The following is a 13,521-nucleotide window of genomic DNA, read 5'->3' on the forward strand; positions in this document are numbered from 1 at the left end:
TTCTGAATTATAGGTGTGATGAACCAAGGAGTGGCCCCTATGGTAGGGACTCCAGCGCCAGGTGGAAGTCCGTATGGACAGCAGGTGAGCCTCCAAATTGGATCTTCTAGGACTCAACAGAATTCAAGTTACCCTTTCTTTCTCAGAGCATGGGCTGAGTATTTTTTCCCCCCTGACCCTTTATCTGTGCTCTTTCAGGTAGGTGTTCTGGGGCCTCCAGGGCAGCAGGCACCACCTCCATATCCTGGCCCACATCCTGCTGGCCCCCCTGTCATACAGCAGCCAACAACACCCATGTTTGTGGCTCCCCCGCCGAAGACCCAACGGCTTCTCCACTCAGAGGCCTACCTAAAATACATTGAAGGACTCAGTGCTGAGTCCAACAGCATTAGCAAGTGGGACCAGACTCTGGCAGGTAAGGAGAGGTCTTTCTGAAGAAGCTTTTTCAAAATCTGTGCTTTATCAAAGTCCTCTTGCTGCTGTTGACATATTATAGGATAAGTATCCATTGTTCTTATATAGGCATACCTTGTTTTATTGCACTTTGCCTTATTACACTTCTCAGATACCGGTTTTTTTTTTACAAATTGAAAGTTTGTGGCACCCCCATGAGCAAGTCTCTCACCACCATTTTTACAATAGCATGTGGCCACTTCATGTTTCTGTTAACATTTTGGTAATTTCCACAATAGTTTCAACTTTTTCATTATTTTTATAATTGTTATGGTGAATCTGTGATCAACAGTCTTTGACATTACCATTATAAAATGATTACAGCCTGCTGAGGGCTCAGATGATGGCTGATAGTTTTTAGCAATGTAGTCTTTTAAAATTAAGGTACCTGTGTTGCTTTTTTAGACCTGACGCTATATAACACACTTAATAGGCTACGGTATAGTATAAATGGAACTTTTACTTGCACTTGGGAAACAATTTAATGCGATTTGCTTTATTGTGATCTGGAACCAAACCTGAGGAAGGCCTTTTTAAGTAAAATATATATTTAGCTGAAGCATTTTGCAGTTTTGTATATTGATATCATATACTGAAATTTTTTTTTTTTGGCTGAGTTTCAAAGCTTCATTTTATCATAAACATCAATGCTATCTCAATAAGTATATTCTGAATTTTTTCAACTACTTTTCAGGCATTTGGGCATAGCATAGATGTATTTGGGCAAATTAAAAATTATTTCATCTCAAATTTTAAAAAAGATAAAAGTATTATTGGAAGACATGTTTCTAATCTGTCAAGTTACTCATTTAGTTCAGCAGGCTTAACATATTTTCAGTACATACTGAAATAACTTGCCAAGTTTCCAAAGAAATTCAGAAGTTTCCATCCATTCTTCAGGGGCTTCCCGGGTGGCTCAGTGGTAAAGAAATCACCTGCCAATGCAGGAGATGCAGGTTTGATCTCAGGGTCAGGAAGGTCCCCTGAAAAAGGAAATGGTAACCTACTCCAGTATTCTTGCCTGGGAAATTCCATGGACAGAGGAGCCTGGAGGGCTATAATTCATGGAGTCACAAAAGAATGACTTGACGACTAAACATCAACAATTCATCCTTCATTTCTAAGCCAGATTTGATCATTGATTTCTTTTAAGAGTAGTAGTTTTCCCTTTCCTCACATTTACCTTTTTAGGAATTTTTGTTAGTATTGAAGTTATTAAATATCACAAGTGCTTACAACAAAATACTAGTGGTCAGATCTTTTAGCTGTTTGTGCAACTCTTATGTTCCCAGTTCTAGTAATTTTGTTACATTGTGCAGCTCTTGTGAAGTAACTGTTAGAAATTAGAAAATTTCTAAACTGTAAAGCATGAAATGAGACATCCTTGGCTAGGTTGACTCATACCTAAGTAAAATAGTTTTCTAAAAACCAAGATGTCAGAGATTTCTCTGGTGGTCCAGTGGTTAGGAATCCAGGCTTCCACTACAGGGGGCTGGGTTCGATCCCTGGTCAGGGAACTAAGACCCCATGTGCCATGCAAATATGCATGCCAGCATTTTACTGTGTGTGGCAAATAAGTAAAAGAAACTTAAAAAAAAAAAAAAAACAAGATGCCTATAAAACAATATATGAAATTTTCTGGGAAATATTCTGTAGAGTTAATTTCATAATATTTAATAAACAGCAAATGTTTCACATTTCAATAAGTCTGTCAGACCTTAGGACTGATGTTTACATTTCTCTGTCCACACTTCCATTTTCAGCTCGAAGACGTGATGTCCATCTGTCGAAAGAACAGGAGAGCCGCCTTCCCTCTCACTGGCTAAAAAGTAAAGGGGCCCACACCACCATGGCAGATGCCCTATGGCGCCTTCGGGATCTGATGCTCCGAGACACCCTCAACATTCGCCAAGCATACAATCTAGAAAACCTTTAATCACGTCAATTACTTTTCTTTTATAGAAGCATAAAGAGTTTTGTGGAACAGTAGCCATTTTAGTTACTGGGGGTGGGGGGAGATAAAAAGGATGACAATTTTTATTGCATTTTACTGTACATCACAAGGCCATTTTTATATAAGGACACTTTTAATAAGCTATTTCAATTTGTTTTTGTTATATTAAGTTGACTTTATCAAATACACAAAGATTTTTTTTGCATATGTTTCCTTCGTTTAAAACCAGTTTCATAATTGGTTGTATATTTAGACTCGGAGTTTTACCTTTTTACTTGTTGCCATAGAGCTGAAACCACCAGAGGTTTTGTCTTGGCTTGGGGTTTTTGTTTTTCATTTTTTTGGTTGGTATTTTTGTTTGTTTTTTAAATAACAAACAAAATGGAAAAAAAAAACACATACAAAAGAGTTTACAGATTAGTTTAAGTTGACATGAAATGTGAAGTTGGTCCTAGTTTACATCTTAGAGAAGGGGGTGTACTTGTGTCTGTTTCATGTGCCTAAATATCTTCAGCCACTTTTGCAAAAACTGTTTCTTCCAGGTAAAGTAAAAGGTTGTTAGTTACTTGATAGATGTTTGACAGACGTGGCACATTTGCTCTAGTAACTCAGAAATCTGAAGTTAGCTCTGTGCAGTCTTCTGTAACTAGTGCATCTCCCGGACACCCGGAGGGAGAAAGCACTTTTTCTTGCTCTGAGTTAGACATCTGTAGTGTCAGTTACCTTTGCAGAACATGTGCACAACCCTGAATTATGTTTAGTCTTGGCAGGTAAGTTTAAGGGTACTCTTGATCTTTTTATAATGAATTCACAATTTATGCCTATACATGTTAAGACGATTTAAAACTTCAAATCTCTTACACTGAAACAATGGAAGTTCATCTTGAAGAAGGTATTGAGGTGTGCTGGAGGGTGATTTATTAAACATAACACCTAACCTAACTTAGGGAGGGGAGTGCATTAACTGGATATGGGCTGTTTCAGAAGCATAATTGTAAGAGGCTGAATTGCCTGCATAGGCAAATATGTTTTAGTATGCTTTATTTCCTCATCAGATGTGGCTTTTTTTTCTTTTTTCCTCCAAAGTTTCAGGTTGTAATTCTCAACCAGAAGTTTAAGATTTTCTGAAATAATTTTAAAATGTAGCTTGTGCTTTTGAATTTCAGAAGGGACTCATAATTTCAGAAAATGCTCACTAAAAAGAATATTATAGATCCCAAACACTTAGGTTTGATGACCCTGTCTCTCTTATATGATCCTGGAAAAAAACAATTGGAGGCAATATATAATGCTCAGACAGGTAGAAAACATCAAACGTGGAACAGTATTTCAGTCAGCATTTTTGAAACCTGCTTTGTTGTAGCAAGATGGTTGCCATTGTAGTGAAGCTTCCACTGCTATTTGTAAATTGAGTGATTCTTAGAGGACACTTTTTTCTTTTAATCTGGTATGAATCAATACCTGCATATTTAATCACTATTCTTACTAAATCATGGGGACAAAAGAGTACAGAATGGAAAAAAGTCTCTTTGTATCTAGATACTTTAAATACAGAAGGTCCTTGTATCTTAATTACTTATAGTCAACCACTGGATCTCAATTTGCATCAAGTATTTTAAATAATTCTGAATTTTAAGAAATGTTTTGCAGTAGTATGTCAGTACCTTATTGTTCAACTGAATCAGATAAAGAAATCTTCAGTTCCTGGTTATTTGGGCCATTTCATCATGGACTGTATAATACAATCAGATTATTTTATTTCTAGGCATCCTTGAATTACACCAAAGAAGCTGAAATTTAATTTTGGTTAAGTTATTTATTTATTTCATGCACCCATCTTATTTCCCTTTTTAAGGTCTGGAAGAGACTTCTTTTGGGAAGCCTCTGAAAACTTCACTGTGGGCTATGTGGGGCAGTAGAAGCCAGAGCACTCCTCCTCCAGGCTCCTTCCCTGTCTAGAGGTGCTGTAGGAACCATAGATCCAGCCAGGGGCTTCCCTAAGGCAGTGCAGAGCCGGGCCAGAGGGCCACGAGGCAGGCCCTAAGGAAGTTTTGTTGTTGTTGTTGTTGTTGTTGTTTTTTAAACTCTATGTATTTATTTTAGAATCATGTCTTTCTGTATATTGACTTGGAGAATATCAGTTAATATTTTAGGATATAAGATTTGAGGTCAGCCATCTTCCAAAAAGAAAAAAAAATGTATGGACTTTAAAAGGTACACGTGAACTATACATTTTTTTTTTTTCCGTGAGCTTTAGGAACTGTAGTGATATGGCTTAGAAAGTATAATAGCCTAAATGTTTTCAAAATGTAAGTTCATGTGGAAAAGAATTTTGTTTATGTGGGGGGAAAGACCTATAGGTTTAAAACAGTATGTCAGCTAACTGATTTAAAAGGCCTTGAATTGCTTTGTTTTTTGAACTGCCCTCCTCCTTTTCTTCCTGTGAGGAAGATTAAGAGGGGACTCTTCTTTGTGTAAAATCTCCAAATTGGTGGTGTTGACTTTTGAATTTGAACATTTTCAAACCTGATTAAAACTTGGTTTATTCTAACTTCTGTATCAAAAAAGGTTCAAGTGGTAACTAGTCTTACAATATGTATGTATCATATGTTTGTTCATCTAAAGCTTTTTAATCCAAATAAAAATGGAGTTTGCAAAGTGATTGGGATTAACCAGGTTTGGTTGTTCTGTTAAAGCTTGTGTCAGACAGATGTTTAGTTTCAAGCAGGTTTAATTCCTGCAAACCTTGATTTTATGCTGACAGGGGTACGGCTGCCAATTTAAAGGAAAAGCGCTCCTCAGGTACAGGCAAAAGTCAGTGTCCCGACCCTGGTCCAGGGCTCAGGCTGCATTAACACAGAAGCCAAGTATAATCAGGCCACAGCCTGATGTGCCCATGTCACACCTCTCAGACTGACAGTCAGGGATTCCTAACATGTCCTCAGCAAAGGTTGAAGTTAAAGTCGCAGAGGGAGTTGTTACTGATGGTGGAAGGTAAGGCAGCATGTCCTGTATCATAAATCACTGTAACCCATTTCAAGTAGATGTGTGGCCAGAGGAGACTAATGGCCTGGAAATACTTTTATCATGCTTATAAGCTCCTAGAAAATGGCCACACTTTTAACAGAAAGTGTTGGTAAAGTCAACCAACTGTTTTCCTCTAATATCACTTTGCAAATCCCTGTGGTTCTGTTCTCCTAAGAGTTTAGGACTGTCCTGCCATCTGTGGTCATGAACATACTGTGAAGGATGGTTGATGTATAGTTAAACATTCCAGCTACATACTCTGAGCAAGACTGCTAAGTATTACTCAATTCCCTCTTCATTCAGAAGTCTGCTAGGTCAGCTGAATGAAAGTTCAGACCTGAACAAATTATCTATTCCCCAAATAGATGTAGAATGCACATCTTGTGGATTGCGCATAAATGTGTGAAGACTAAAGCACACACATACTTTATTAGGAGAGAAATTGGTTTGGAAAACACCGTGGTCCAAGTGTATTTTCTTTTTTTTAAAAAGAAAAGTAACTCAGTGTGAAAAATCCAAACTTCTAAAAACAGATTAATTGAATTGCTATAACTTCAGAGATCCAGGCAAGATTTCCAAAATGGGACTGCTAGATGAACACAGAGAGCCCTCCATTATTGAGTATTTACTCTGTGCCTGGGTCCTTTCCCTATCCATTCAGATGATAAAGTGAAGTTCCAAAGCCCAGGTAGTTCCCCCAGCACCCCAGTGGACATCGACTTCTAGCTTTTGTTATCCTAAAGTATCCTGGTTTTTAAATGTAAGTTCTTTGTGGGTGTAGTTCACAGTAGGGGGCACTGCACTTCTGTAAGCTGCTTATAAGAGCATTGCTCTTTAAACTATTACAGCTCCCTTAAATAACCCTAGTGTCTGATAAGTGCATAGTCATATTCCTTTAGTAGAAGGCTTAAAAAAATTGAGGCAAAGGTAAAAGCCTCCACAATGGTTTAACAAAAATTAGTTCTGTACCATCCAAATTAATGTGCTTTGAAAGTATCTTCAATTTAATACAGTAATTGCTTTGCTAGTCTACTTCCCTTGATGTCAGACATTGTTGTGTCATCTTCAAAGGTTTGTTGTCTTAAATCAGCACTGCAGTACTTGTATTTTAAAAAGATGATGAGGAAAACTCTAGGGAAGTTAGGCACAAATTTCAGACTGGAGATTGTTTCTGGGATGGAAGCGGGAAGGAAACCACAGCAGACACAGAAGGTAGCTGATGGTTTTACTAGCATTTACAACTTCTCTTTGTAAAAGGTATATATGCTACATATTTATGTATGTACAAAGTATTAAACTTCTAAAACTGGGGCCGGGTGGAAAAATGGAGTTAGGCCACAATTTAAATGTATTGTGCAATAATCTAGTCATTAAAATAACCATGAGGTTTAAGGTCACCAGGAACTCTTGTGACAAAAGTGCAAGTGAAGACTACCTTCCTCCCCCAGGTGCTATTGGTCATCACTGGTCTTCATAGTCAAGCCACGTCTGAGCAGTGGCTCAGTAGTACTTTAATGAGGTGAGTGGTGAGTGGCTCTTTATTTATACTAAATTGGTTCTAACATAAATGAACTGACTTAAATCCCTTCAGTTCAGTTCAGTCGCTCAGTCGTGTCCGACTCTGCGACCCCATGAACTGCAGCACGCCAGGCCTCCCTGTCCATCACCAACTCCTGGAGTTCACCCAAACCCATGTCCATTGAGTCAGTGATGCCATCCAACCATCTCATTCTCTGTCGTCCCCTTCTCTTCCTGCCTTCAGTGTTTCCCAGCATCAGGATCTTTTCAAATGAGTCAGCTCTTCACATCAGGTGGCCGAAGTATTGGAGTTTCAGCTTCAGCATCAGTCCTTCCAATGAATATTCAGGACTGATTTCCTTTAGGATGGACTGGTTGGATCTCCTTGCAGTCCAAGGGACTCTCAAGAGTCTTCTTCAACACCACAGTTCAAAAGCATCAATTCTTTGGCGCTCAGCTTTCTTTATAGTCCAACTCTCACATCCATATATGACCACTGGAAAAACCATAGCATTGACTAGACGGACCTTTGGTGACAAAGTAATGTCTCTGCTTTTCAATATGCTATCTAGGTTGGTCATAACTTTCCTTCCAAGGAGTAAGCGTCCTTTAATTTCATGACTGCAATCACCATCTGCAGTGATCTTGGAACCCAGAAAAATAAAGTCAGCCACTGTTTCCCCATCTATTTCCCATGAAGTGATGGGCCCAGATGCCATGATCTTAGTTTTCAGTGTATTTGTGGCAGAGATCTGTAACTTGATAATACCTGTGGCCTTAAACATCAGCTTCTTTATTCATGAGTGAATAGGTAGAAATGATTTTGCAACTTAGTCTTCTTTAATATGTAGATATTTTTTTGTTTGAAAAGATGTTGGATGTGGTTATCCAAGCCTAGAAAGATGCCTTTGCTTTTCTACCACCTGATCCAAACTTTTTCTGGGTTAGATTGCAAACTCTCCCTATAGCCTGAGCCTCTGATTTAACTCAAGTCTGTGGTTGCTCAGTGCTGTGAAAATTCACTTTTTTGGGGAAGGAGCAGTGTCTTCAGCAGCTGGATGAAGGCAGCATCTTCCTCACAGAGGGTAGTGAAGCCTATGGTTCCCAGTCCTCACAGAGGTCCAGCCCTTGATATTAGTGGAGTCAAACAAGGGAAGGGGTTGTTGGTGTTCATAACAATGTAAGGTGTGTTTGCATTCTAGGAAAATGTTCACCAATTGGTAGCTGGCAGAAATGCAGTCTGCATAGTCATCCTCGTTTAAATGACCCTGCAGTAGAGACCTTACTTTCATTCATATTAAATTTGAGTTCAGCAAAAAATTAACTTAGGTTATCCCTGGTTACCTAAAACAAAGGACTTCACAATTTAGGGTACACTGAAAAGCATCCTGATTCATCCTTGAATTGTTTAAGAAATGTTTCACAAACTAGAGTCCGTTGTTTCAGTAGGAAATAATTTTCCCACAAGTGCTGTGCATCAGTGATTTGGGAAGTATTCAAGCAGGGACAGGAAAAGTATAAAAATTGTTTATAAAGGCAATTCTGTGTAAGAACAAGAGACCTGAAAAATACATTTTAAAAGGAGTTGAAAGCAGTAGTGAAGTTTGATATTTACTTTATTGACTGCTGAAGTTCAGTCTCTGATGCATCTTGCAGCCTTCTCTGATACTGTCTTTCTGAGGCTTTTCTGCGGTAGACGTCATCTGTATCAAACAAAGATTTGATTTAGATTTTTTAAGAAACTATGGAATTAAAAATACATATCAGAGTAATTTAACCAGTAGTCTAGATCTATCACCTGAATCTCAACAATAATGTTTAATGCCAAAATCAACTTAAAACACGATTTAAATGAGGACTATGTTAAAGTTCTCAATAGCAGGGTCAGAGTCAGCATCCTCAAAGATAGGGTCATGTCACAGCACAGCTCTTAGCAATTTCACTTCTCTCTGAAGTCATCTGTCTTAACTGTCCTCTCTCAGGCACTTCCAACCCTACAGCTCTCTGCTGCTCTCTCTGTCACACCCAGGAACTCAGGGCAGGGAGGTGAGGGCAGTCTCCTCGTTCTTGGCTGCTGCTTCTCCACCCTCTTCCTCCCGGGGCCTTGCCATTTGCCACTGCCTTCCCTGGCATCTGCCGTCCGTCACTACCCTTCAGTCTCTGAAAATGCTGGCATTTAGCTCAGATTCCTTGACCCTGTCCTGTGCCATCTTCCCAGTTGACACCATCCCCAACAGATAAGAAGCAACAGCCCCCTTCATCATCCTGACTTCTCAACTTTTGCCATCTTGCAAGTTTCCTCTGAAGTAATAAATTCCTTCTGTTCTGACCACAACCTCTACTCCCTTTCTACCAGCTTTTCTGTCCTCGGATCTTTACCAACTTCCTCAGCTCCTTGTTCTCTCTTACTGCCCAAACCAGCTGAAATTCCCTCTTACTAGTACCAGCTTCTTGACACACCTTCAAAACCCCAACTACAGATTGATGCAACTTCCTTCCTTCTCCATGCCTCACTCTGCTTGCTACGCACTGTGGGTGTTGGACCTAACTGGGTCCACTATGATGCCTGACAATCCTGTTGCTTCAGCCATGGCCCTGACCCTACTCCGCTCACCCCAAATGGCCATGAACTCTTTCTGCACAGAGAGAAAAGTCGTCAGTAAAGAACTCTTCCCACTGACTTCCAAGGGCTACTCGGCCTTGCTCAGATCCCATCCTCTCCCTTCTCAAGGGCCAGGGTATATCCAGCCTCCCTCCACCTGCTCTGTCCTGATCAGTATTTGCATATCTTCAAGTCTCCTGGTAGAGGAGAGAAAACTTACCTCCCACCCACTTAGTTGAACTTCCTAAACTACCTGTCTTCTACGATAAAAGACCCTTCTTGTTTCCCTCCTTGCCTCTCTGGCCACTCTCAGTCACCCTTAAAATGTTGGGGCTTAAGCTCTAACTTTCATCACAATCTGCATGTGAGTGACCCACTAACCTAGATCTAAGGCCTAGATGTGCCTTCTATCTATATAACCATCTCCCCCTCAGCACAGGCAAAATGGAGCCCAGGGCTGTTCTGCTTATGTTCCCCCCTGCCCCAGCTGCCCCACCAGAAGCCTCCACTCATCTCCTGAGTCTACTCAAACACCACGGCCTTGTCAGTACTGCCTCTGGAGTGTCAACTCTAGCCACTTCTTAGCATCTCATCCTAGTCTAGACCACCATCCCAAACCTGGACAACCATACGCCTACGTCTTCCTGCCAGTGTGCTTTCCACAAAAAGTCATTCACATATGTTCACCTCCTGCTGCTTGAAACTCTTCCGTCCCTTTGGGATACAGTCTTGGTTCTCTGGTCCCTTTGTGGCCCCTCCAGGCACCTTTTAAACCACACCATCCCTCATGCTGCTCACCTGTTTCAGTCCCTCAAACACAGCATACTTGCACACCAAGGCCCCCAAGTTTGCTCTTACCACTGGCAGAAGACACTTGCAACACCACCAATGTTTCCCTCATCTGGCTGACAATCTTTGGGCCCCCCTGACATGGTCACTCCTCCAGGCAGCCTTCCCTGCACCACCTAGTACAATTCAGGTGCCCCACCCAGGAATCCCATGTTCCCTCCACTTTCCCCTCACAAGTAATTACACTTAATAGTAACTGATCTGTCTCTCCCATTGGTGTTCTTCTGGGGTGGGGAGCCCTCTGCCTTATTCTGTCTTCTAAGTGGTGGTTATTAAATATTAATGAATGGATGAACAGAAGAATTAAGTATCTTTAGAAACCGCTAATTTATTTTTTAGAAGAGGGTTGGCAGTTCACAAGTGATCGTGTTTCTGGAGAGGGAGAAAGCAGAAAGGGCCTAGGAGTTAGAGAAGTCTTTCTGGAAGAGGAACTAGCCTATACAGAGCTAGTGCTCAGCAAAGCAATGCCAGGCACTCTGTTTACAGTGCTTGCCCTTGGTACCCATGACTCTGGCCTGTAAAGACAGTGGTATTTAAGCAGGGCAGACCAGCTCTCCCTAGGGTTTGGACGTGCCAATTAGGAGCTTACACATATCCTTCTATCCCGCTTCTAGATGCTGTGGGCAAGTCTATTCCTTAGGCCCAGTGTCACTGGCAGGCTTGAAAGGACAGCGTCCAGAATGCAGTCACGTGCCCTCCCATCTAAGTGCAGGGAAGGTCTCAAGGTTGGACACCAATGTATCTTTGTCGCCCCGCTTGTAGGAGAGCCCAGGCGGATGTCCACGCCCCAATGAGGGAGACAGTACTCGCCCTTCTGCAGGATAAAAGCAGCTCAGCGCTGAGCGGAATGAGAGGTCTGCAACCTAACAATATTCCCAGCAAAATGGTTCCTTTGCCGCCTCCTGCTTGCTTGAAAAGAAACGGAGGCTGCTGCACCCCCACTTACAAAAGGTCTCCTGGCCCACGCGCACTTTAATCATGATCCACTCCATTGTTCCTCCGAGGACAAAAAAGAAGGGCAGGAACCTGTAGACGCCGAATCGCTGCTTCCCGGGCATCCGCTGCAGAACCCGCCTCACCTGGGCCCTGGAAAACATGCCGGACATAGGAGGTCGTTGGAGGAGGGTAAGGCGGAACAAAGGCTGGAGCGCCCGGATGAAACCAAAGCGGCCCTGCCCGTCCTTGCTGAGTCCGACGGCCAGGTTGCCTTGCAATCCAAGTCTTGCACCGCCTCCACAGTGGTCAACAGTGGAGCCCGAAGAGGGTAAGGAGCTGGGCGCTGAGCTCCGGACCCAGAACCTGGGCCGCCTCCACCAAGGGTGAGACGGGACTCGCGGGTCCGCCAATCAGAATGTGACGGAGTGCGCATGCTCGATGAAGCCGAGCCCAGCAGGCGCAGATACTCCTGCTCTTGGAGGCAGGGCGGGCCGAGGGGCGGGACCTCCCACGTGGCGTCGGCCTGGCCCCGCCCCCTGCCCTCCCTTGTTCAAGCTGGTACTCAGAGTTGGCGGCCGCGCCCCCTACTCTGCCACCGCCATCTTTTCTCTTAAAGTCCTAAGAGAAGTGATGACGCTCACTGATGTACTACTAAACGTGTACTGCACCATGCTCTAAAATACAGTCACGCAACGCCTTGCATTTACTTCGTGATCGTAACTGATGCCTAGACTTCTAAAAATAACAGGATTTGAGATGCACTGTTGAAAGCTGAACTTTAGCACGACAAAAGTCTAAGTAAGCATCTTGTGGCAAACAACTATAACATTAATAAAAACTATCCTGTACGGGGCACTTACCGTTATTCCCAGACTACTAGACAATCTAAGAACATCAAATGAAAACTTAGAATCAGTAAGAGAGTTTAGTATTATAGACACAATATATAAAAACAGGCTGGAAAAGAGAGATCAAGCAGCAACTCTAGAAGGTAGCAGGGCCCGCTGCTGAGCTGCCAGGCCCAAGGTGCTGCCTGGATAACCTGCCTTCTCCTGGTGCAAACCCTACTAAACCATGTCCACACACCGGCTTGGTGCCCACTCTGGCTTCTCTTGGTGGCTCTGCGGGCTGCATGCCACAGAGCGCCCATCTTCCACCCAGACAAGACTTATAGGTGGCCAAACCCCCAGCACACACCTAGTTCACTGGGGCCCTGGGGTCGGGGGCCGCACCCACCCACCCCCACGGGCCCACCTATGGCCTCTATTATCCTGTGCCAGCACTCGTCACATGACTGGCACTGTAGGTCCTCAGTCAAGGGGCAGGGAATAGTAGACTGTACACACACCCTTAAAGCCGGCGAGGCCACCGCGGAGAGCACCTCAAGGAAACAGTGTCTAGCTAGCTCTCCACCGACAAGGCCCCAGGTGCAGGGTAGGCCTGCTCAAGGCCCAGGACACGGATATTTGAGGACTCAGATAACGAATCTGAGTGAAATAAACGCGGGTAGAGAGTGCTTCCCAGCAGGAAAGAGTAATTTTGTTGAAAATCCTGTTGATAGTGCTAGAAGAGCATGAGAGGTCCAAGTGGGGAAGCGAGGAGTGGTGCGGGTCGGTGCGGCCATTTGCTGAGGTAGGAACCAGGCGGGAGCAGTCAGCCCTGGCCCTCCGCCTCGCTCCACGTTAATAGGGTTCACCTGTGTGGACACAGAGCCCGGAGAACGAAGGGGCTGCTTCAGCGGGCGTCGGCTGCACTGCGGGTCCCCAGGTCTCACCCAGCGTGGGGCTGGCAGCAGGGAGCGCGCGGGAAGAACTCTTTATTCTCTAGGTAAGTGAGTGAAACGGCCTGGCATAGCCAGTCATGGGCGGGAGGCGGGGAACAAGACCCGGGTTTCAGAACTGGGGGAAGCGGCGGAGGATCTGAGGTCTGGAACACAGAGGGTGGAGGAAGGGGCGGGAGGACCCAGTAGCAGAGAGGGACAAAGAGGACTGGGGGGCCCAGGTAGACCCGCAGCTCTCTGGCCCTCTCCTTTCCAAGCCCGGGCCGTCCGGAGCCTCGCGGGGACGGCCGTTCTTAGGTATTCCGACCTCTCGGGAGGAGGACAGAAAGAGCCGCCATGGCCTCAGCAGATTCCGCAGAGGGGCGCAGACTTCTGGACCTCTCGGGAGACTGGGGGAAGGGG

The 13,521-nt window shown here is 43.6% G+C and overlaps 3 protein-coding genes across 20 annotated transcripts in view; 2 read left to right on the forward strand and 1 right to left on the reverse strand.

The window, feature by feature from the left end:
* Positions 1-5,069, forward strand: part of PBRM1 (polybromo 1) — a 107,028-nt gene extending 101,959 nt beyond the window's left edge. For all 18 annotated transcript variants that reach the window (XM_010851720.1, XM_010851713.1, XM_010851727.1 and 15 more), the window contains 3 exons: positions 14-84; positions 199-415; positions 2,217-5,069. In XM_010851720.1, the coding sequence (XP_010850022.1) occupies positions 14-84; positions 199-415; positions 2,217-2,389 (461 nt within the window). In that variant the 3' untranslated portion in view covers positions 2,390-5,069. The remainder of the gene's footprint in view (positions 1-13; positions 85-198; positions 416-2,216) is intronic.
* Positions 5,070-8,465: 3,396 nt separating this feature from the next.
* On the reverse strand, positions 8,466-11,753 carry SMIM4 (small integral membrane protein 4). Its single transcript, XM_010851732.1, has 2 exons — positions 11,350-11,753; positions 8,466-8,655 (listed from the first exon to the last, which is right to left on the reverse strand). The coding sequence occupies exons 1-2, from the start codon at positions 11,507-11,509 to the stop codon at positions 8,564-8,566; spliced, it is 252 nt and encodes an 83-aa protein (XP_010850034.1). The 5' UTR covers positions 11,510-11,753; the 3' UTR covers positions 8,466-8,563.
* NT5DC2 (5'-nucleotidase domain containing 2) overlaps positions 11,559-13,521 on the forward strand; it is a 54,096-nt gene continuing 52,133 nt past the window's right edge. Inside the window, exon 1 of the mRNA XM_010851936.1 lies at positions 11,559-11,722. Within this exon, the coding sequence (XP_010850238.1) occupies positions 11,559-11,722 (164 nt within the window). The remainder of the gene's footprint in view (positions 11,723-13,521) is intronic.

This window comes from Bison bison, unplaced genomic scaffold, assembly GCF_000754665.1.
Source record: "Bison bison bison isolate TAMUID 2011002044 unplaced genomic scaffold, Bison_UMD1.0 scf7180017864304, whole genome shotgun sequence".
NCBI lineage: Eukaryota > Metazoa > Chordata > Mammalia > Artiodactyla > Bovidae > Bison > Bison bison.

Excerpts from the sequence above, each read along its gene's own strand:
- SMIM4 (XM_010851732.1), bottom strand. The coding sequence starts at position 11,509 with ATGTCCGGCATGTTTTCCAGGGCCCAGGTGAGGCGGGTTCTGCAGCGG. Across the intron at positions 8,656-11,349 it reads CGTGGGCCAGGAGACCTTTT|ATGACGTCTACCGCAGAAAA; the intron begins GTAAGTGGGGGT and ends TGTTTGATACAG.